Consider the following 23,115-nt stretch of genomic DNA (forward strand, 5'->3'; position numbering starts at 1 on the left):
TAGAAAGGGTCAGTGAGGGGGCACAGCTGAGAGGCAGCTTACCCTGCTCCCAACCTCCCCATTGCCCCAGTATAGTTGAAGGGAAGTTGGTAGCTAAGGGCCTGTGAGGAGCACATCTATGTTCCATCTAGGGGGGAGAGAGTAGCCCCTGCTCACAGTGGGGATTAGTACACAGTGAATTTCCATAGTCCCCTTGAGAGGGTGCAAGGGGATCCCAAAGCCTCTTTTCTGAGGGGGAAGCAGGGGTCAGTATTCCCCTGTGCTCTTCAGGCATAGGGAAGCTCCCAAATACCTTTGTCCCCTGCTGGAAATCTCAGGAGGCTCAGCTTGGTGGGATGTTCCCCCTTTGCCAGCATTATATGCCTGTGCAGATGCACTGAGTCTACCCCTTTTCAGCTCCCTTTGTCTGAGGGAGTGTCTGTCCCATGCAGTGAGCCTGGCCAGTTCCCACTTCCCCATCCTTGTCTCAGGGTGTCTTAAATGCAGGCTCACCCAAGCTCTTACCCAGGTTTTAGCCCTGCTTCCCTACTGTCCTTACACAACCCTTATAGCTGGTCTTATGTGTTTTGAACCTAGGCTTGCTTACCTGGGTGGAGATATAGGTACCCAGCTCCATGAAGATCTTCCTCATGTGGAAGTTAATCTAGAGTCACTGTTGCTCATATCAGGTCTCCATGATGATATCCTACCTCACTGTGCTAGTTGTCCTGCAGCATGCTGCGTATTTGGGGAATCCACAAAGATCAAGCATCAGCTGTCTGCACTCTGTCATCCAATATGCATGACCTCTCCAAGATGCACCACTACTTTCCACAGCTCAGCAACCCCTGATAAAATGCCATCCTTTGTGTCCCATAGCCTCTACCTACATCCTGCTGCACTAACAGCACAGCCACAATCAGGAACAGCTCATCTATCTGTGCTGCATACATCCCTTAGCACTAGCTGGAACAAACAACTGAAGAGCATGCAGAGCTGGAAGTGCCTCCATTAAGTATGGTGGTAGGCTAAGAACACTTGTGCACAGAGGCCCAAAATACAGGTCCAAGTTTTCCAACAATACATTGCAAAACAATTCTAGGGTACTTAGTGTCCGTTGACCCACTCTAGGAATACATTTGCAGAAATCCTAGTGCCAAATCCAGGTAACTGAGGCACCAGTATAGATGCAGCTGCACAGGTATGAGTCATGCAATTCTGCAGTGTGGATGCTCAGAGGCAGGCTTGGCAAACCTGGGTGCCTATGTCTCAGTACAGATACAACTTTTAGATAATGTTTTCACCTCTTAGCTCAGTGCTGTATCTGTAACATAGATTGAGCTGTCTTTAAAAAAAATGTCATTTGGGGTGGGGATCTCAATCTCATGCCTAGGGCACACACTCAACTTGTCCATGCTGAAAACTGTCTACTTAACTCAAAAAAACAGGAGTACTTGTGGCACCTTAGATGCATGCAGTGGAAAATACAGTAGGAAGATATATCCGATGAAGTGGGCTGTAGCCCACGAAAGCTTATGCTCAAATAAATGTCAGTCTCTAAGGTGCCACAAGTACTCTTGTTCTTTTTGCGGATACAGACTAATACGGCTGATACTCTGAAACCTGTACTTAACTCTCATTGCTTATTTTAGCTGTGGAGTACATGAACAATAGTGATACCACTTCCCATACCTGACTTCCCCCCAATGATGCAGAAGTTCTCATCTCTAACCTTGCAAGTCTAGAAAAGGCCTCATAGTTTGTCACTTAATGATCACATGTTGGGCCTAGAGGCATGAAGATTTAAGTCCAAACGAAGTGCTCATGGTTGCATTGGCACAAGGGCCATGTGTATGATTTGCTTTCTTCTGATTTCTAGGTTTAGCATTCTCCAATATGAACAGTACTGGGAAGGTAGAAGGTGTCCTGTACCTTATCAGCCAGGTTTGCTTTTAGACACATACAAGCTGAGGTTTCCTTCACTGCATCTCCCAAAAGAACTTGAAAGTAGCTCTTTCCCAGGCCCAGCTACCAGTAGATTTTGCTAGAAGTTTGTTAATCAGACACCAAAGCCATTTATAGAAATAATTCAATAGGGAATTGATAGTTGAAAGACTAAATCTTTACTTGGCATTTTGGAGTCACTGAATTTGCACAGCAACTGTTTACAGTAAAAATACTGAAGAGGTGGGACAAGCACTGAACTTTGGAACCAAGTGTTAAATACAAAACAACTTCAACAAGAATTTCACCTCCTCCCAGAGACCAGCAAGGAGGTTTGTGCACCTTTTATTAACTTGTTACACTGGAGTGACTCTTCATTTCTTTTCAGGCAGATGTGTAAATAGAGCACTATTTGATTGTGCAGCTACCCAGAAGATGTACTCAGCACAGGGAAGTTGGTGTACACAGTTTACAGGCCACCACTCACACTGTGGGGACTGCGAAGATCTGAGGCAGAACAGCAACCTCCCTTCCTCAGAGGAGAGTGACTTGATACCAACATTTAGAAATGGGCCTGCATACCAATTCCCCTGACCCTTACCCACCACATTCACATTCCTGCAGCCCCAGGCCAGGCTCCATCCCTTGACTCCAGCTGCAACACGAAGCAGACATTTACAGCTCTAGACACATTTCTATTTTATTACAGCAAAGGTGAAAAAACCACCTCAGCCCAACAGGCAACCAGTAAAATTTATCCCAAAAATAACTCGGTACAAAACAGATCTGTTTCAGAATTAAAAAAAAACCTTTACATGAGTTTAAAACCTATTCCAAAACATAAAGTAAAACAAATTCCATCCTTGATATTAGTGGCCACAGTCATACACCCCTCCCTCCGGAGAGCATGGAATGAGATGTCTGGAGTCCTTTCCATGCAGGGGATGTGCTCACTGTTTTAACTGGTGTCCATCTAGAAGAAGAGAGAAGCTCTGTTATTGACAGTGCTGCAAGACAGAACAGGAAGAAAAAGCTTTCCAGTGGGTCTCAAGGAAACTTTACTGTTAAAATATAGGTCTATCAGATGGAGTTAGGCGTTTCTACACTAGAAAAGTGCACCATTTTAACTAGATCGATTTAATACTCTCTTGTTAAGCCAGTGGAACATAGCAAGCTACTAGATAAGAAAGGGTCAAACTGGTTTAAATGCATTAGCTTTGTACCAGTTTAACATGGTACATTTTAAAATTAATTATATTAAATCTGTGTCCATTTCTATTACAGACCTTTGTTTTCCTGCACATACATAGTTGCTCTCCACTGTATATTTTCTACAGCTTAGTATGTCTCACTCAATTTTTTTTTCCTGTTATTCTGCTTAAGTCTCTCCTTCTCCCCAATCACCTCTAATTTCATCCTATTCCTTATAGTTTAAATTGGTAAGCTGTGGGATATACTCTCAAATGTCGCATCTTCTTAAATTATGAAAAATGAATAGTCAATATGGTAGGTCCTGTGCTGTATGTTAATATTAAATTCATGTTAATGTTACCAGTTTTCAATGTGCTGCAGATTTTTGTAGTGACCTTACATAACAGCCTACTGAAATTGCAAGGAGAATATTGTTTTGGCAGCTGGGTAAGGTTCAGGTGGAACTCTTAACATCCGAGGATGCCTGAGAGGAACTGTGAGATCAGCATATGATAGGCACATGTTTTTGCTGCAGTGATCAGCAGTACAAAGTTGACATTTAAACTGTGGTTAGGGTTCACAGATAGTTTGATGAGATGACTAGGACAGCTCATGCCTCTCAATGTTATTTTTTCAGACCATCTGCAGACTCAAGTAGACAACACTGCATCAATGAGCATTCAGTTCACAATTTAATATTCTCTTTGCAACCAGGACGAGAAATAATTATTTCTGTAAAATAATTCAGATTCTAAAGCACAATGCTGAAACAAATTCATTCCATTCAGGATATTCTATGGGACACACTGGATCCCACCTATCACCTCCCCACTTGGCCAGGTCTGTTCTGTACTGGCAATATGCGCCTACTAGGCTGCAGCTTACATTGGCAAAATGGCACTTTTGATGATTTAGCTGATTCTTGCCCCTGAGCAAAATAAGCCATGTTGGCAAAAGTGCTGCTGGTATAACTGTCGGGATCACACATCATCATACCTGACTGACAACTTTGGCGCAGTGGTTCTCAACATGTGGGCTGCTTGTGGGTCAATCAGCACACAATTGTGGCCCATGGGACATCCTCAGGGCCATACCAATAGTGTATATATATTGTGTGAATGTGGCCCACATAACACAGAGATGCATATGTGGCCCACAATGGTATATAGGTTGAAAACTGCTGCTTTGGAGCATAAACCTGGCCTTTAACCTGACAGTTTTGCATAGGCAAGCCCAAAATGGTACTGGTCATGTTGTCAGACTCCTGCCCATCCACCATTCAGTCTCTTGCAGCCATGATTCTAATCTCTAGGTCCCTTTGTATCATTTTCCCTCATTGTCTTATTTCAGTATCACCGGGAGAGTTTCAGCAACACTGGTCCCAACCTGGATCAATCACCAGAAATGCCCTCTCAACTACCTACTCCATTGCTTGTGATCCTGTGTTTTGGTTTGAGCCAGTTTCCAAGCCAAGTTTTCCAACTGAGATTTATGAGTTTTTTCAATTCTTTATTAAAATCCCATGAGACCATGCCTACTGCATTTCCCCCAATGCTATTTTTGTAGTTCTATCAGAGAAAGCAATCAGGTTTGTCTATCGAGATTTGCCCTTTATAAGCCCACAATACTGCTTATTGCTGCTTCATCTTCTAGATACTGAGTGATTTTCTAATCACATTTCTTCCATTATTTTACCAGTGGTGAGTGAATCTTACTGACAGTAGCTGACAGGAATACTTTCTGATTCTGCTAAACGGCCAAACCTGCTCCCTTCAATCTTCAGGTACACCCCAGTTATCCATGACTGGTTTTTTAGATGGTCAATGGTACAGTAAGTTTGTCACCCAACTGCCTTAGGCCAGGAGGTATTTCATATGGCTCAGCCAATGGGAATCCCCCCCAACACACTTCATCACCTGCTCTTTAGCAAATTTAAGCTATGCAGCCTTTGGATTTATTAATTACATCAGATGGTTTATACATGGGTCCTGCTTCCTCCCTTGACAACAGCCATATCCTGCTCCCACTTTCCCTAGCAGTCTCAGACTAGTCTGGTTGGTTTGCCTCTCTGTTTCTATTACTGATTCTTTATTACTGGTGTACAGGGCAATGGAGGTACCACCTATAAATACAACCATTCCCCATCACCCCTCATCACAAGAGCAACACCAACTCAGGCTTGTTAGTTTTCCCAGCCCTTCACTCACCCATAAGATGTTAAATACATATTTAAAGCAAGTTAGATGTGCAGTTTTGCGTTCATTCATGTGTTCCCAGGATGTGCAAAATGCAGTGTGCAATTACATGTGAGAGTCTAGCACAAGTGGACACCTAGCCTGTTTGAAAAACTGGTCCTGGATGTTGCAGAATGTCCCCACCCCAGAGATGGCTGTTTCTCAATCATAAGAAAGAGCAGCTGGTGGAGCATTTGGGGGAATGAAGTTAACTACAAGAACTGCTTAGCCTCAAGGAGGCTTTTTTGGTTCTGTGTTATGATAAATACTCCACTCTTTTCTGTGCAGCCATTGAGAGCTAACCCTTCCATTTCCAGATAAGGACTGATTGAGCACCCACACTTACCCTGGCATTATAAGCATCCAACTGTGCATCTAGTTCTTCTGCAGAGAGCTGCTGTTTGGAACTTCTTCCAGCCCCTCTGCCTCTCCCTCGGTTCCCACCACGGTTACCTCGCCTGTTGCCACCTCCACCACCAAATCCTCCTGAACCACCACGGTTTCTGGTCATGCCTCCTCTGTTTACACTGTGAAGCAGAGAAAGAGCTGTATTACAGGCACAGTACAGTCTGGTCAACCCCAACAGCCACAAAGAAATGCAAATTCAGTGCCCAGGCTAATCAGGTGCAACAGGCCAATTTCATAAGCCCATATCAAACAAAAGCTTCTCACCTCTGTGCTGGTCTCCGCTGTGTGTCTATCTGTGATGTAACCAGCTGAATGTTCATAGGGCGCCCTAGAAGAAAGTAATAATTAATCTGTATACACATGCCACTTGTATCTAGAGTCCTCCACCCAACGAGTAAAACGTCCTGTGAAAACAGCCAAACAGACTCACCATCCAGGGGGACTCCATTGTACTGCTTCATAGCTTTCAGTGCATCTGCCTTTCTTTCAAAATGCACATCTGCTGTCCCTAAACTGCGTCCAGACCGATCATAATGCACCGCTGCCTTCTTCAAAGTCCCAAACTCTGCAAAAAGCTCCTGTGCAACAGAGAGGGGCGCTGTTAACACTAACCAAACTGCCACCAGAACATCTTACAGCATCACCAGGCAAGAAAGAACACGGGTTGGCAGCTTCTCTAAAACAAGCTGCATCTCTCAGAGGTTTACAGCTGTCAAAACTGTAAACATGAGCAGCCCAGGAAAAAACATCTATGAAAGAGGGAACTCAAAGTCATACATGAAGTCGCTCCAGAAGAAAACTTAATGGCCCTGGACTGAAGGTAAATTCTTTGAGGGGGTTAACATACATGTGGACAAGGGTGATCCAGTGGATACAGTCTACTTAAGACTTTCAGAAAGTCTTTGACAAGGTCCTTCAGCAAAGGCTCTTAAGCAGAGTAAGCAGTCATGGGATAAGAGGGAAAGTCCTCATGCATCAGTAACTGGTTAAAAGATAGAAACCAAGGGTAGAAATAAATGGTCAGTTTTCAGAATGAAGAGAGAGAAATAGCAGTGTCACCCAGGGATCTGTACTGGGACCAGTGCTGTTCAACGTATTCAGAAATGATTTGGAAAAAGGGGTAAACAGTGAGATGGCAAAATCTGAAGACAATACAAAATTACTCAAGATAGTTAAGTCCGACTGCGAAGAGTTACCAAGAGATCTCTCAAAACTGGGTGACTGGGCAACAAAATGGCAGAGGGAATTCAATTTTGATAAATGCAAAGTAACGAGCATTGGAAAACAATCCCAACTACACATTCAAAATGATGGGGTCTAAATTAGCTCTTACTACTCAAGAAAGAGATCTTGGATTCATTGTAGACAATTCTCTGAAAACATCCACTGAATGTGCAGTGGCAGTCAAAAAAAGCTATGAGAATGTTAGGAACCATTAGGAAAGGGATAGATAATATCATAATGCCTCTGTATAAAGTCATGGTACACCCACTCCTTGAATACTGCAAGCAGATCTGGTCACCCCATCTCAAAATAGATATATTGGAATTTGAAAAGGTATAGAGAAGGGCAACAAAAATGATTAGGGGTATGGAACAGCTTCTGTAAGAGAAGACTGAGGAGGGATACGATTGAGGTCTATAAAATCATGACTGGTGTGGAGAACGTAAATAAAGAAGTGTTATTTACTCCTTCACATAACATAAGAACCAGAGGTCACCCACTGAAATTAATAGACAACAGGTTTAAAAACAAACAAAACAAAGTTCTTATTCACACAAAGCGCAGTCAACCTGTGGAACTCATTGTTGGGGATGCTGCGAAGGCCAAAACTATAATAGTCTTAAAAACAAAAAACCACACACCACAACCCTGGTAAGTTCATGGAGCAGAGGTCCGTCAATGGCTATTAGCCAAGATGCTCAGGGATGCGAGCCCATACTCTGGGTGTCCCTAGCCTCTGACTGCCAGAAGCTGGGAGTGAGCGACAGGGGTCGGATCACTCGAAAACTGCTTGCTCTATTGCTTGTTCCAGTGCTTAACTTCCCTTATAGTTATGAATTTTTTCCCAATGTCTAACCTAAATCTTCTTTGCTGCAATTTAAGCCCATTACTTGTTGTCCTGTCCTCTGGGGATAAGCAGAACAATTTATCACCCTCCTCTTTATAACAACCTTTTTACATACTTGAACGTTTATCATGCCCTGCTCCCGTGTCTTCTCTTATCCAAATTGTTTTTTCAATCTTTCCTCCTAGGTCATGTTTTCTAGACCTTTAATTATTTTTGTTGTGAACAAACTGGAGAAAGTCCAGAGAAGAACATCTTTCCCAAAGTGTGGTGCCCAGAAGTGGACACAGTACTCCAGTTGAGGCCTTATCAGTGTTGCGTGGAAGAACTGGCTCATGTCTTGCTTACAACACTCCTACCACATACTCAAGTGATGGGTTTTTTTTTTTGTTTTGCAACAGTATTACACTGTTGACTCATATTTAGTTTGTGATCCATTATAACTCCCAGATCTTTTTCTGTAGTACTCCTTCCTATGCAGCCATTTCCCATTTTGTATGCGTGCAACTGATTATTCATTCCTAAGTGTAGTATTTTGCATTTGTCCTTGTTGAATTTCATCCTATTTATTTCAGAGCATTTCTCCAGTTTCTCAAGATCATTTTGTATTCTAATCCTGTCCTCCAAAGCACTTGTAACCCCTCCCAGCCTGGTATCATCCGCAAACTTTATAAGAGTACTCTATGCCATCATCCAATTCATTTATGAAGTTATTGACTAGAACCAGATCCATGATGGATCCTTGCAGGACCCCACTCAATGCTCTTCCAGCTTGACTGTGAACCATTGCTAACTACTCTGAGTATGGTTTACCAACCAATTGTGCACCCACCTTATAGTAGGTTAATCTAAGCTATGTTTCCCTTGTTTGCTTATGACAAGGTCACATGAGACAGTATCAAAAGTCTTACTAAAAAGTTGATATATCTCACACCTACTGCTTCAGCCCTATCCACAAGGCTTGTTACTCTGTCAAAGGAAATTAAGTTGGTTTGACATGATTTGTTGACAAACCCATGTTGCCTGTTACTCCATTGTCTTTCTGGGTTCCCAAATTAAGCTGACTGGTCTATAATTCCCTGGATTGTCCTTATGCCCCTTTTTATAGCTAGGGCCTGCATTTGCCTTTTTCCAGTCCTCTGGGATGTCTCCCATCCTCCCCGAGTTCTCAGAGATAATCACTAATGGCTCAGAGATCTCTTCTGCCAGTTCCTCACATATTCGAGGATATATTTCATCAGGGCCTGCCAACCTCAAGCCTTCTAACTTGTTTATCATGTTTGAAAAAAACTCTTAATGCTCCTAAAATCTGGGTTAGCATATCTGATGTCACTTTAACAACTAGGGCCCAGATCCTCAAAGCTATTTCCGCTCCTAATTTCCACTGAAGTCAATGAAATTTAGTGGCCTAAGTACATTCGAGAATCTGGGCCTAGATAACTAGGGGGAAGCTAGCCTTCAAACCGGTGAGCCTGCATTTTAGTCGTATTAGGCTAACCCAAAATACTGAGAATGTATTTTTCAATGGTCAGTGAAGACTAGCCTTAAGAGTCTTTCCATATGCCTTAAGGAAGATAGGTAGAGCAAATGACAAACACAGGGGCTGCCACATTTCAGCTGAGAGATCTTGGCTCCTTTACAATATCATGGGAGTTACAGATGCTATAGTAAAACAGTGCTTAAGTCATATGCTTTTTGTTATATCCCTTCCCCCAAAAGCATGTTCCCACCTCAGTTGATTCGGGACTCCCCAACAAGCCAGTACGCTTTGTCTAGCAGCATATGAGTTCAGAACTAGGAGAAAAGCAGGGGTGGGGGTGGGGAGAGAGAAAGATCTCTCTCTGTTACAGACAGGAGAGAATAAAAATGCAACCTTGTAAAGCATTCTACTAATGCATTTACTGGTATCTGCATGTCTCAGACTTTGGGCAAGTTACATTAAATTTTCAGACCCAAACATCATAGCCTTCCCACACAGGCATCTTTGCTCAGTCATCTAGCATACATTAAACGAACTAGAGAGGAACAAAACACATTTTTTTTGCACTCCAGTCACATCAGACAGTACTAAAACAGTTAGAAGTGGTGACTGCAACAATAACAATAGTCCACAGTTAACTGCCTTAGAGATTACTATGTCATTCCATGAGGAAGGGCCCACAGACCTCAGAAAATGCAACATTAATCCAAAATGTTTGGCTTTCTTACCTGGATATCTGCATCCGACACACCAAAGTCCAGATTAGAAACCAGGAGCTTCCCCCCGGTTTCCACGCCAGCCCCAGCCCCAAAGCCGCTGTCGAACAGGTCATGCTGCCATTTTTCGGGGAGTTGCTTTGGCTGAAACAGAACAAACATTAACCACCTCTGTCCAAGCCCCCTGCCCGGGATCCCGCCACCCCACAGGGCTCCTCCTCGGCTCTCCTCTGGCTCCGCTGCGGGAAGGACCCTCAGCCCGCTCGCCCCACCTCATTGCTAACCATGAGACGACTGCCTGCTGCTGGGAGGGAACAAAGGGCCTCCGGCCGGGCCCGCCTCCTTCCTGCCGCGGCCGGCTCCAAGCCAGCTGCCCCCCTCTGCCCCCAGGATCAAGCCCCAGCCCCCTCGCGGCTGCTGCTCCCATCATTCAGTTTGCGGCTCCTGCGGCCCAGCCTCTCGGTCCACACTCGGCGCCCCGCCCCCGGCTACGGAGCCTCGCCCGGCCGCCCCCACCCGCCTCGCTCCGTACCCGGCTGTAGGGCGCGGGCCGGTTCCTGCCACCGCCTCGGGCCATGACCGGCCTGTTCCGCAGCGGGCCGCCGCCTCCTGCGCGCCCGGCTCCAACACTGCCCCGGCCGGGCCCCCCTCCGCGGGCGGCGCCTCCTCGACCCCGGCCTCCGCGGCCGCCCCCGGCGCGACCGGCCCCCCGCTGGCTGCGGTTCAGCTTGATGATATCGTCCAGGGACATGTCCATCTTGTCGGCCATGATGGCGGCTCCGCTCCGGGGCCTGCACTTCCGGCCGCGCTGCGCCGACGCCGGAACCGGAAGGGGCGGGCCAGGGCGTCAAATGAGGGCGCAGGTGCCGTACGCCCTGCTTTATAGAGCCCGGGCCGGGGGGTGGGGGTGCGCGCGTCTTGCCGGGGGCGGGACTTCCGGCACGCGGCCATTGAGATTCCCGCCGGCCCGACCGTGTGAGCTGCAGTCCGTTGTGTCGTCTCGGGGGTGGGGCTGCCGGGGTCCTGGGGCAAGGGGCCCCCGGGGGCGGGGGCGGGGGCGGTGCGATCCGGAGGGGGCGGGTCCCCCCTGGGGGCGGGGCGGGAGAGTTCCCGTGGGGGTGGGTCCCGCGGGGGGCGGGGCCGGAGAGATCCCGAGGGGGAGGGTCCCGCGGGGGGCGGAGCCGGAGAGATCCCGAGGGGGAGGGGTCCCCCGGGGGGAGCGGGCGGAGAGATCCCGAGGGGGAGGGGTCCCGCGGGGGGTGGAGCCGGAGAGATCCCGAGGGGGAGGGTCCCCCCAGGGGGCGGAGCCGGAGAGATCCCGAGGGGGAGGGTCCCCCGGGGGCCGGAGCCGGAGAGATCCCGAGGGGGAGGGGTCCCGCGGGGGGCGGGGCCGGAGAGATCCCGAGGGGGAGGGTCCCGCGAGGGGCGGAGCCGGAGAGATCCCGAGGGGGAGGGTCCCGCGGGGGGCAGGGCCGGAGAGATCCCGAGGGGGAGGGTCCCGCGGGGGGCAGAGCCGGAGAGATCCCGAGGGGGAGGGTCCCGCGGGGGGCAGGGCCGGAGAGATCCCGAGGGGGAGGGCGCTCCCGGGGCCGGGTGTCAGGCTCGCCTCGGCTTGCAGTGGTTCCAGGTCGTGCTGAGCTCTGGGGGCTGCGGACCCCCTGTTAGGCGCGTGTCAGCACCTTTCCCTGGGGGTGTGGGGAGGCCTTCCCCCCTCAGCCCTGGTCCTGGCAAGAAGCAATCACGTGACATGCTAATAGGAGCTGCAGAGATCAATTTTCATTCTGTCCCATAGAAACACTAAGGTGCCCATGTCCTCCCAGCAGTGCAGTGAGGAAGCCTGGAGCATAAGGGCAGGGAGCTCAGGCCTCTTAGGCACCTACTTCTCCTGCCATGGAACTGGCAGTCAGACCAATTGGGCGACCTTGACCAAATCCCTTCCTCTCACTGTTACTCAGTTTCCTCATCTGTAAAGTGGAGGGTGCTGACCCTGATATGCCCAGTGATGGGGCAAGGTCACTAAATGGGTGTTTGTGAACTAGGATAGAGGATCTGGGATGAGAGGCTCCCAAGGATAGTGGTTCACTAGTAACCACTGAGCTGTGGGGGAGGGAACAGCTCATCCACATCCCACTTTGAACTGCCATGGGGAGGAAGCAATGCTGGTAGCCAAAGGAGGCTGCATTGTCCCAGGGGAGATGAGCTGTTTCAGCTGGGAAACCAAAGGGTTAGAAATTAAACTCAGTCTGAGCAACTGCTTCTCCTGCCAGGTGCTGACTTGACTCTGACGCACACAGCCCGGCCAGGATGAAGGTGAAGATAAAGAGCTGGAATGGTGTAGCCTCTTGGCTCTGGGTGGCCAATGATGAGAACTGTGGCATCTGCCGGATGGCCTTTAATGGCTGCTGCCCAGACTGTGAGTAACCCCGGCCCCTTGCCCCCTGCAGTATTTCAGCCTAGGTGCTCCCTTCTCTCCTCATAAATTTTGTCCCTTTGTAGGTAAGGTGCCTGGAGATGACTGCCCTCTGGTGTGGGGCCAGTGTTCCCACTGCTTCCACATGCACTGCATTCTCAAGTGGCTGAATTCACAGCAAGTCCAGCAGCACTGTCCTATGTGCCGGCAAGAGTGGAAATTCAAGGAGTGACAGAGCCCCCCGCAGCCAGCAGATCTACTTGGATTTAATGGACTATTGTTAAAGTGTTTTGTAGGGATTCAGCCCCTCTGTTCACACCCTGGAACAGCGAATTATTTATACAGCATCATATACATACCTGGCCCTTATAGAGAATTTTAGCAGATAATTCTTGCCCCCAAATAATTGACTCATCATAGGCAAAAAGGAAGCCTGGGGCAGATGGAGCAGTGGAGACATGACTGGTGATGCATGTTAACCATCTGTATGATGCATGTTAACCTTTCCCACCATGATTCTGGTTCCACATGCTGTCAAAGTTTTCAGCATTATTAATTGATTCATACTGGGCACAGGCAGTATTTCAACTTTCTCTGTGCCCTTAAGTTCTACACAGCACATGTGGGCCTCAGTAAAAAGCCAGGGGTTGGCCTGGGTACATCTCATGTTGTCTCTTTTATGATAATGGCTCCTTTTGCCATGCAGACATGGGTCTGTGGGTTGGGTGCCTTCTTTAAAACACCCTGGACCTGATTTTTTAAAGAGGTGCTTATCTTTTGCAACTCCACCCAAAGGTAGGAGCTCAGAACCTTTGAAAAGCTGGCTTCTTATGGCAGCTCTTCCTTAACTAAAAGGGACCTTCCTGTTTAAACAAAACCTCTCCCAGCTCTTGCAGCATGGGGACCTTCCCATCCTTCTACTATGAAGAGACCTCTCAGGCCTGTCCTGACCCTGCCTCCCTCTATTCCCTGAGAAATCACCACTGTCCAGTGATGTGGGTATTCTGTACGTTACTGGTGAGAGAGAGTCACGTCATCTCAAAGCTTTCTTTGGTTGAAATGGGATTCTTAGGGCCATATGCAGCTCTCTATCCAGGCTCACTGCTCCTAATGCCTTTGGCAACCATTTCCCCATGCACCACAGGCAGGCTGGGCCCTGAACTGATACCTGCAAATACAGCAGTAGAGAAATGAAGGCTGTTGTGTCGCCAGTAGGATAAGGGGCCTGCCTCCCACCACAACCAGAGATATGGCCACAGGTCAGGTGTGCAGTTCTGTAGCAGAATCATGTAAATTCTTTTAACCCAAGTTGCTTTGGGACTAGACCCCTTGCCAACAGTATAAATCAGTTCCCAGCTGTAATGTGCCAATCCCTGGACTGGTTTCAATAAACTCATGGCTGTGATTAATTTCTCTTCATGCTTTTTGCTTTTGAGCTACGGGGGGAGTCTCCAGAGCTGGTCAGATACCCACAAGCACACCACAAACAGCAGAGAAAGGTTGTTGCCATGCCATCAACAAAGACTTTCCCTAGGTGTGCAGCAAGGTGGCAGAATGTGATCCGTGGCTTTAACTTAGCCATTCTGGCTGTCCTTGCACTAGCCTGGCACATTGCTCACGTCCTACAAACCAACTGTGGTAGATGTTTCATCCTTGGCAAAATCCCTCCCCGGTTTGTCAGTCTTCTCTGCCATGTAGGCCACCCCCAGGTGGAATGTATAGTGGGAGCCTCTTCATGTGGAACCTGGCATGTGATGGATGCTTATCAGCCTAGAACAAGGACTTCTCCTGGAAATGTGACATGAGGAGATCCTTTATTAAATGGGCAGTGGGTGGGGGCAGAGAGTATAGTGTCTCCTTAAGGGTGGGAAGGGATAGCTCAGTGGGTTTGAGCATTGGCCGGGGGGGGAGGGATAGCTCAGTGGTTTGAGCATTGGCCAGGGGTGGCAAGAGGGATAGCTCAGTGGTTTGAGCATTGGCCTGCTAAACCCAGGGTTGAGAGTTCAATCCTTGAGGAAGCCACTTAGGGATCTGGGGCAAAAATTGGTCCTGCTAGTGAAGGCAGGGGGCTGGACTCAATGACCTTTCAAGGTCCCTTCCAGTTCTAGGAGATTGGTATATCTCCTATTATTATTATTATTATTATTATAAGGATGGTTGAACCAAAGACACAAGATGTAACAAGGATCCCTTTGTGGGGTTCTGGAGGAGAGAACAATACACAATGGGAATCAATTAGTGGGACCAAGAGTCTATGGGGTGGCTTCTCATTTTGGCCTGGTACCTGAGTCAGCCAGAGTGCACCTTGTAAATCTCCTCACCTATTCAGTTCCAAGCCCCTAGTTCAAGGGTGGGCAAACTGCACCCCACAGGAATGCCACCCCCCATGGCACCGCAGGCCCTGCACCACTCCCAGAAGCAGCTAGCACCATGTCCCTGTGTCCCCAGGAATGGGGAACCACAGCCAATGGGAGCTTCAGGGGAGGTAACCGCAAGCGAGGGCAGGGGCCACAGGGATGTGGTGCCAATCGCTTCCGGGAGTGGTGTGGGGCTAGGGCAGGCAGAGAGCCTGCCTTTGTGCCACTGCCACCCCAGAGCCACTCCAGGTAAGCAGTACCGGGCTGGAGCCTGCACCCCCTGCCACCCCCTGCACCCTCATGCACTCCAACCCCCTGCCCTGAGCCCCCTGCTTCACTCCACACCCCCTCCTGCACCCCTGCCCTGAGCCCCCCATACACCCCTCCTGTGCCCCAACCCCTTGCCCTGAGCCCCTTCGGGCACACTGCACCCCTCCCACACCTTTGCCCCAGCCCTACATGCAATTTCCCCACCCCTGCCCTAGTTTAATGCTGTGCACTCGCTCAGGCGGCCAGCTGCGTGCACACACTCAGGCTCTCTCTGATCCGCCAGAGGGCACCAGAAACCAGCCAACAGTGCCTAGCAGGGAGAGCCCGCGGGCTGTTCGCCTCGCCTGCCCTTCACTTAGTGCAAACGGGGCACCAGGGAGCACGCGGGGGCTCAGTACGCGCCAGAAACCGCTTGCACCATTGCCACAAGCAGCCCCAGTGCAGGGGCCCACCCCTGACGGGTCTGCAAGGCAGGGGCGGCTGCAGGCCCCAGTGCTTGGGGCGGGGAGGCTGCCTGCGGAGGGTCCGCTGGAAGCCGCGGGACCAGCGACCGGCAGAGCGCCCCCCCCCCCCCGCGCCATGCCTGGGGCCGCGAACTGTCTAGAGCCGCCCCTGCTGCAAGGGGGCTACTTCCGTGTGCAGGGGCAGCTGGGGAAAGATGGGGGAGGCCCGGGGCTTGTGCTGGGGGTGCTGGCTTGACGTGGTTTCCATTAGACGCAGGGTTTACAGTGTGGTTCAATGGGTCTCAGCGCCCCCACTACACACATTGTTCCAGCGCCCCTGGCCGGCGGCAGCCCAGCTAAAGAAATGAAAGGGGGGGCACCGCCCCAGGGACGGGGCATCCCCAGGGAGACGCGGGTGCTAGGCTGGCTTTACCGACCCCCTCCAGCCCGGGGGCCCGGACACCCCGTACCTGGCTCGGGGGCTGTGCCGGCGCCGGGGGCATTTCAGCAAAGGGGTCTGGTCTGGGGCTCTGAGCTGCCGCGTGCGGGGCCGGGACTGTCCGTTTCCAGCCACGCCGGCGGCACCTGGGGCAGGAGCCAGCCCGGGCAGCGCGCAGGCTTTTCTCACCAGCGCGTTCGCGCCCCGCACCGCTTGTACCAAGGCGAGCGGAGCGGGGTCCCGGGCGAGTCCGGGGGTGCAGGGCAGGCGGCACCCCACACACCGGCCGGGTCCCGGGGACCCTGCCCCGCCCGCGGACTGGCCGCCGGCCCCGCTGAGCCCCGCCCGGGCGCCGCCTCCGCCCCCGTGGAGCCCCGCGCAGCGCCAGGCGCCTCCCCCGCCCGCCCGGCGCTATAAGGGGCGGCCGAGGATGGCAGCGCCGTAGTCGGAGCCGTCGTCGGAGCCCGCCGGCACCATGCAGCGAGCCCGCACCCGCGCCCTGCTCTGCCTCGCTCTGGCCGCGCTGCTCGGCCCGCCCGCCCAGGCGTGGTACAAGCAGGCGGCCGGACCCAGCGCCTACTCGGTGGGCAGAGCCTCGGGACTCCTGTCCGGGATCCGCCGCGCGCCCCACGTCCGCCGCGCCGAGAGCTGGACAGACAGCGCCGAGCGCCGCGCCGCGCCGCTGCCCCCCGAGCCGCCGGGCCACGCGCTCCGGAGCACGGTGAGTGGGGGGCCGGGACCTGTCTCTGCCGCCTCCGGCAGCTCAGCGCCCCCCGCGCTCCTCTGGGGCCGGGCCAGCAGCACCCCCAGCCTGCACCTGCAGGACCCACTCCGCGGGGCCAGCAGCAGCCCCTGGCCCGGTGGAAACCGGGTCCCTCTCACCGCTGAAGATGCAGCAGGTGCTGGGGCGGCTGGGGGTAGCGGGCCGGTCCCGGTCCCCGACGGTTCTTTGTAGGCTGTAACCACCCGCTTCTCCGCCTCCAGGTTCTGTGTGTGAAGGACCTTGCCCTGGAGCTGCCCAACTGCCAGCTGCTGTCCGGAGCCCCCAGCACCATCCAGTGCAAGGCTGATGTCACCATCTCCCTGGACCCCTCAGACTGCAACAGCACCTAATCCCCCCACCATGGGGGAGCAGCACCCTATCATCTGCATCTGACAATAAAAGGCACCTTTAAACCATCTCCTCTGTCTCCTGCTGGGGGGGGGGAGATGCCAGCCCCAGGATCGCTCTGCCCCCACGGTTCTGTGCACACCTGCTTCCCCCTGGAGGGACCTGCCTTCCACCCCTGCTCACCCCTTGGGGATCCCTGAGGGGCTGTGCTAGGAGGGAGGGGCCCCAGCTAGGAACTTGCCCCCCACCCCACCAGCCAGGGCAGGCTGAGCATCGCCCCAGCCCCAAACACCACCCCTCAGCCTGGGACCAATCACTCTGGCCAGCCAGGGAGATGCAGGGCTGGCTTTAGGCCTAGTCCACCAATTCCCCCAAATCGGGCCCCGCGCCCAGTGAGAATCCTTTCCCTGGCTAGAGGCGCCTTTTCCTACCTGGCGGCACTTCAGGTCTTCAGCGGCACTTCGGCAGCGGGTCCTTCGCTCACTCCGGGTCTTTGGCGGTGGGTCCTTCAGTGCCACTGGAGCGAGTGAAGGACCCGCTGCCGAAGCGCCGCCGAAGACTCAGAGCACCACCTGGTGAGTACAAGCCTCACGTGGTTTTTTTGTGTGTGGGTTGTGTTTTTTTTTAAGTCATCCCTGCCAGGGCCCCGTCGAAACTGTTCGAATTGGGCCCCGCATTTCCTAAAGGCGGCCCTGCTCCAATTCACAGCATCAAGCCCTTCCCCAGTTATCTTACCTCCCTGCCCTGGCCCAAATGCCATCCATTCAGCCAGCTCTTGCCACCCTCCCCGCCTTTAATGCACAGATATGGAGTGGAAACATCATTTATTTACATTGCTCACTGCAGTGGCAGGGAGCTCAGTCACTCAGGAGGGATCGGGGCTAAGTCTGGATTCAGGTCTCCTCCCCCCCGCCCCGAAGGCTGGGAGACAGCAGCAGGCTCCTGTGAGCAAAGGGGGCTTCCAGCCCAGTTAACTGAGACAGCGTGAGGAGTGTGGGACCGAGCCTCGGCCAGGCCTACTGACCATCCCTAGCTTGAGCTGCAGCAGGGGCTCAGGGCGAGGCCAGCCCTTGGTTTCAAGTTGGAGGCTCCAATTGCTCCTGCAGAGAGCCTGCCCCCAGTGCTGCTTAGCCCCAACCAGTTCAGTGTGGGGCTGTTGAAAGGCAACAAGCCAGCCCACTCAGGGGTAGCACCCACCTCCCCTCTGTCTTTAATCTGAGCGCTGTCAGGACACAGCACAGCTGGGGGCAGGAGCTGCTGTTATGGGGCAGAGCCCAGTGCAGAGGAAAATGGGAGATTCAAAGCACATGTACAACCCCAGACACCCCACCTCAGTCCTGCCCCTTAGAGATTAGAGTCACCATGCATGGGGGTAGTGCCACCTCAACCTGGGCAAGATGTGGGGGAAGAGGTCCTTATCCCAGATGAAGCCAAGTGGAAGGAGTTAGTCCCAGAAGAACAGAAGGCTTCGGGATGATGGTGCCAGGAGCCAGGCAGGCCCTTTGATGCCATCGTATGTCCCTCTTCTGCCCACTCAGCAGCTCCATCTGTAGCATACAGCATCTCACTTGAACTCTAGCAGCAAGTCTCCCCACAGAATCCGAGGCAGAAAGCAGCCCCTGGCACTGCAGCTCCCCTGCCTGCGCTTTGCAGCAGAGCTGCTGCCTCCAGGTTTTCCTGGATGATGGTGTCCATCACCATGTGGAATATGCCCTGCACACTGTATGTGTCTGTGGCGGTGGTGAAGTGGTGGTAGATCAGTTTCTTGGAGGCCTCATTGCACAACAGGAAGAGTCTGACGATAAGTTGGGCTGCAGCACCCACATCACAGGGGAGCAGATGAGGGCAAGTGAGATGGAAAATCTCCACCATTTGCCCATGTGCAGTACACCCACCATGCAAACTCCCATCCCCACAGCGCTCTCCCAGGACAGGATAACAGGAGAGGGCCATCCCTAGTAGGGGTGGAGTGGACAGTGCCTGTGCTGCTGCTTTTAACTGAATGGCAGCCCTCATGCCCCATCTGGTACAGAGGGAATCTACTTCTAGGAGCAATCTACTGACGGTCCTGGCCTATCCCTAATGGACAAGCCTATGTGGCTCACCGAGCCCAAATGGGCCAGCACAGGACACAGGCCCAGGAGCTCACCATCCAGAGGGGCACAAGGAGGCTGTGGCGGGGGAGCTATCAGCACTGGGGCAAGTGCAGTTTTAGGGGAGGCTGGAAAGAGGAGAGTGAGGCTGTTCCAGGTCTTGGGGCAGCAGCAGGCATGAGACAGGGGAGAGGCTCAGGCAGGGTAGTCCCTGAGCGGGTGCAGAACGGCTGGGAGGCAGGCAGGGCTTTAGGCAGAGTTGGAGGGAGGGGCAGGTCTGCCTTTATAAACCAGCCACCCAGTACTCAAGTGTGACACAATTTACTGCCATGGACACTACTGGTGTCATGTCAGTCTGTGACATCACTAATTAGAATAGAGATGTCTAACCACGGGCAATGCTAGGAAAGGAACTTAAGGAAGATAGCAGGAAACTGGCAAAAGGCCAGGTGTCAGCGCAAAGCTTAATCCTGGCTGAGCTCAGGGCCGGGTCTCCCACTGCCTGCTCCGCAGCTCCAGGAGGGACACAAGGTTCTTTCTTCAGGGGAGAACTGGCTCCAATCTGGGAGGGAGCTGCACCTGCCACCCACACAGCTCTCCCAAGGAAGAGAATGGAGTCTGGCAGTGTTTTGAGACCATCCCTTGACTCCCCAGCAAACCCTGCTCTCTGCTCCTAGCTATTTATTTCAGCTGGGCTCAGCCAGCACCTTACACACCTTCTCCTTGTCTCATGTTCATTCAGCCTCTCCACCAAGACTGTAACATCCCCAGCTTCCCTAGTGTGTGCTGACTGCCATTTTGCATTCTGTGTTGAAGAACCAGCTGGCCTTGACAAGGTCCAGTCCATTATGGTGAAGTCAAGCCAGGTGCCGGACACCTGGCTGAATGACAATGACTGAGGAGCCATCAGAGCAATCTAGGACCATCAGCGTGGATTGTCTCTCACTGCTGGTCCTACCCATCTCACAAGTAACTCTCTACAGATGCCTGACTGGAGTTTCTCAGTCTGGGCAGAGGGTTAAAGGGAGTAAGACTATTTTAGAGAGGGTGCTCTCAGAGAAGTGGGGTCATCACACGCCAGAAGTCTGGGCTGGAGGGAGAGACAGAAGGCAAGAGGGATTCTGCCTGGCCTGACATGCCAACTTCAGACTCCCAGAAGTGATGAGCTCAGAGTAGGGGAGGGGGCATCTGAGGACTGTTTGTCAGTTTGCAAAGATCCATAACTCTCTAGCCCTTATAAGAGTAAAGTGACTGTGGATAAGAAATCCCCTTGCTAAACTTGTGTTCCCTGCCTTCCCACCATGTTGCCCCTGAAGGGCTTAAACTAGAAGCCAGAGCAGCCACAGCTAGGTGGAACTCTGGGCATAATGTGAGAATGACTAGGGGCTCGAGAGGGATGAGGCGTGTGCTCTAGAGACCCAGAGTCTCGGGCTTAAAGCCAAGTGGATTGGGCCCAGGTACAACAGATTAGTGACTGTCCAGAAGAGAGGACTAAGCTGGGTTGGGATTTCAGTCCCAGCAAGAAGCACCCCTAGGAATGGTTCTGTTCCTTGGGACCACATGGCACCAACTACAGACCCTGAAAAAAGCCAAAGGGGCCCTCAGTGCAGATGTTCAAGGCACAGGTGTGGGCTGTGACGCTCCACAGGACACAAAAGCCTCAGCTCCTCGCCATCTTGTGGTTTCCTCTCCCTGAGCTGAGCAAGACCAAGCTCTGCAAGGTGAGGCTGCCGGGGGCTACGGCTGCTCAATAGGCTGTAGGACTTGGCCTAAGGAAACCATCCCCCGCTGGTTTGCTCCAGCAGAGGGGATGAGGGTGTTAGAGTAAAGCTAACGATTAATAGGCCTCAGAGCTCAGCAGTGCCAGGTAAACTGCCCCTGCCTTGTAACTGCTCTGCTCTGTGAACACATGGGACCCCAGCCCCCATGCTGGAGGCTAATTAGTGTGTCCTGAGTGCACATGCTGCCCTCTCAGACCCCAGAACAGGGAGGCTGCAACAAACCAAACTTCCTAACACTGACCACTCCTGCCATGCCAAGAGCTCCTGTAAAATTCAGCAGCTGGAGAGGATCTTCCCTGCGCTGAGGCTCTGGTTTGCTAATCTTAGCTCAGGCAGAGGAGCAGGAACTTAGAGACAAAATCCACTTGCAGACATTTATTTTATAAAGACAAATCTGGAGAGGCAGGGAAGTAATCTAAACCATTTCCCATCCTGCACCTGGCTCCCTACTGCTCACGACACCCACTGGGTCACATCTGGCAGTCTGTTTATGTGCTGCTTCTGCCCCTTGTGCAAACCCAGGAGAAAGAGCAGCACCACGCCACCTCAGCTGCAAAGCATCCTGCTTGGTGAGTGCCCAGGGACAGAGCAGGGTGGAGGGAGGCTACCTGTGTACTGAGGAAAGGAGAGATGCAGGTGCCTTCCCAGGTGCAGGATCTTCTCTTGGAGAAGGTTGATTTTATTCAGAAACAAGATCTGTGAAAAAAGCAGGATGATCAGAACCTGCCCTGGCCCCTACACTCCTGTTCCCCAAGTCACCTCCTCCCCTCCGGACCATGGCACTGCAGCATAGACTCCACCCACCCTCAAGGTCTTATCTGCTGGGATGGTTAATGGGCAGCTTTGCCTAGTCTCCACTGAGAATCTTCACTTTGTAGGGGGAGGAGATTTAACATCTCTCCCTCCCACACCATCTTCCAGCCCAGCACTGCAGGCCAGTGGCAAACAGCAGCGATTTTAGGGCTTGGTTCATGGTAGTCCCATGGCTCCTTTACTCTGCCAGAGCCAGACTCCGGGAGTTTGCCCGGTGCAGGGGGATTCCTTGGCTGGCTAAGTGCTGCTCCCTCGTATGTTGCTGTGCTCCAGCTACTGCCAGAAGGCAGCTGGGCGCAAGGTAGGGCAAATGCTGAGGCTGGTGCCAATACAGTGCAGCCCCACGGGCACCATGAAGCCACCTCTCCCATCGCCTGGGGTCCAGCACTAAGGCATATTAGTAAAGTTGGTCTGACAGTGGCACCTAGATGCCCCTGCCCAGATCAGAGCCCCTCATGCTGAGAGTGCTGCACAGACAGTGAGAGAGGGCTTCCAGTCTGAAGAGACAGGCAAAGGTTCCCCTCCCATCGCTGTGCACAGGGTCACCCAGCAAGCTAGTGGCAGAACCAGGAGCAGAACCCAGGACTCCTAAGGGCCCTGACAATGGGCCCTTAATCCTCACAGTCCCCTGGAGACAGGGGAGAGTTCACCCCATTGTATAAATTGGGTACAGGGAGAGGAAAGTGACTCACCAAGGTCATATGGTCAGTGGCAGAGCCGGGAGTTGAGATTCCCAGTCTCCTGCTTTAAATCACTAGACTAGGCTCCTGCCTATGCCAAATCCACCGGAGGCAGCCAGAGGGCCCTTGTGGGGAATAGAGGAGGTGGCTGGAGGCCCTGTTATCCTGTCAGGAACTGGATTGATTGACCACCCCTGGCTTGAGCTGCAGGAACTCAGTGCTCATAAGGCAGATGCCACTGTTTAATCGTATCATTAGCAGAAATAAATGAACCAATTAGTGAATGAGATAAGTTACAGGGCCCAGCACTAACTAACACTGTCAAGCAGAACCAGCCCCTCCTCCACAGAGACAGCAGCAGCTGCTTCTTAATTACAAGTGGCAGCGCCACTCAGAGAAGGAGCTGGAGCCGAGGCTGCCAGAAATGGCCCCAGTGTCTCATCACAGTGCCAGGATCCCCAGAGCAAGAGCCTGCTGTGCTCAGGTGAGGGGAGCAATGGGCTAGCAGGACCATCCCATCCCTGCCGCATGCTGCAGCTTGCCTGTATGCCACCTGATGTTGGACAGTGCAGGGTGGGGAGAGCTCTGAGCTCGCTGCCCCGTTCCTTACAGCTCCTCCTGCTGGGAGAGGCTGGGACCGGAATCTATGCAGCCGGTGCTTCTGCACTCTCCCTTATGGTGCCTCTTGCTGGGACTCA

The 23,115-nt window shown here is 52.2% G+C and overlaps 3 protein-coding genes across 5 annotated transcripts; 2 read left to right on the forward strand and 1 right to left on the reverse strand.

The window, feature by feature from the left end:
- Nucleotides 1–2,605: 2,605 nt before the first annotated feature.
- ALYREF (Aly/REF export factor) lies at nt 2,606–10,865 on the reverse strand. The gene is made up of 6 exons (XM_039502000.1): nt 10,553–10,865; nt 10,033–10,164; nt 6,187–6,334; nt 6,021–6,084; nt 5,695–5,875; nt 2,606–2,896 (listed from the first exon to the last, which is right to left on the reverse strand). The coding sequence occupies exons 1-6, from the start codon at nt 10,787–10,789 to the stop codon at nt 2,882–2,884; spliced, it is 777 nt and encodes a 258-aa protein (XP_039357934.1). The 5' UTR covers nt 10,790–10,865; the 3' UTR covers nt 2,606–2,881.
- A 41-nt stretch (nt 10,866–10,906) lies between these two features.
- On the forward strand, nt 10,907–13,084 carry ANAPC11 (anaphase promoting complex subunit 11). Of its 3 annotated transcripts, none has more exons than XM_039502001.1 (3): nt 10,907–10,995; nt 12,288–12,433; nt 12,517–13,084. In XM_039502001.1, exons 2-3 carry the CDS (start codon nt 12,325–12,327, stop codon nt 12,660–12,662), a joined length of 255 nt encoding a protein of 84 aa, XP_039357935.1. In that variant the 5' UTR covers nt 10,907–10,995; nt 12,288–12,324; the 3' UTR covers nt 12,663–13,084. The 3 variants fall into 3 exon arrangements, with proteins under 3 accessions (XP_039357935.1, XP_039357936.1, XP_039357937.1); XM_039502002.1 differs by having other exon boundaries at nt 10,963–11,026; XM_039502003.1 differs by lacking the exon at nt 10,907–10,995 and adding an exon at nt 11,718–11,822.
- A 3,276-nt stretch (nt 13,085–16,360) lies between these two features.
- Nucleotides 16,361–17,120, forward strand: NPB (neuropeptide B). The gene is made up of 2 exons (XM_039502355.1): nt 16,361–16,660; nt 16,924–17,120. The coding sequence occupies exons 1-2, from the start codon at nt 16,415–16,417 to the stop codon at nt 17,050–17,052; spliced, it is 375 nt and encodes a 124-aa protein (XP_039358289.1). The 5' UTR covers nt 16,361–16,414; the 3' UTR covers nt 17,053–17,120.
- The last annotated feature ends 5,995 nt before the right edge of the window (nt 17,121–23,115 follow it).

This window comes from Mauremys reevesii, linkage group 15, assembly GCF_016161935.1.
Source record: "Mauremys reevesii isolate NIE-2019 linkage group 15, ASM1616193v1, whole genome shotgun sequence".
Lineage (NCBI taxonomy): Eukaryota > Metazoa > Chordata > Testudines > Geoemydidae > Mauremys > Mauremys reevesii.

Bases quoted from the DNA above. Each gene is read 5' to 3' on its own strand.
- NPB (XM_039502355.1), top strand. From the start codon at position 16,415: ATGCAGCGAGCCCGCACCCGCGCCCTGCTCTGCCTCGCTCTGGCCGCG. The intron at 16,661-16,923 runs GTGAGTGGGGGG...CTCCGCCTCCAG, and splicing joins GCCACGCGCTCCGGAGCACG to GTTCTGTGTGTGAAGGACCT.
- ALYREF (XM_039502000.1), bottom strand. From the start codon at position 10,789: ATGGCCGACAAGATGGACATGTCCCTGGACGATATCATCAAGCTGAAC. The intron at 10,165-10,552 runs GTACGGAGCGAG...GTTCTGTTTCAG, and splicing joins GGCCCGCGCCCTACAGCCGG to CCAAAGCAACTCCCCGAAAA. The intron at 5,876-6,020 runs GTGAGAAGCTTT...TCTGCTTCACAG, and splicing joins CAGCGGAGACCAGCACAGAG to TGTAAACAGAGGAGGCATGA.
- ANAPC11 (XM_039502001.1), top strand. From the start codon at position 12,325: ATGAAGGTGAAGATAAAGAGCTGGAATGGTGTAGCCTCTTGGCTCTGG. The intron at 12,434-12,516 runs GTGAGTAACCCC...GTCCCTTTGTAG, and splicing joins TAATGGCTGCTGCCCAGACT to GTAAGGTGCCTGGAGATGAC.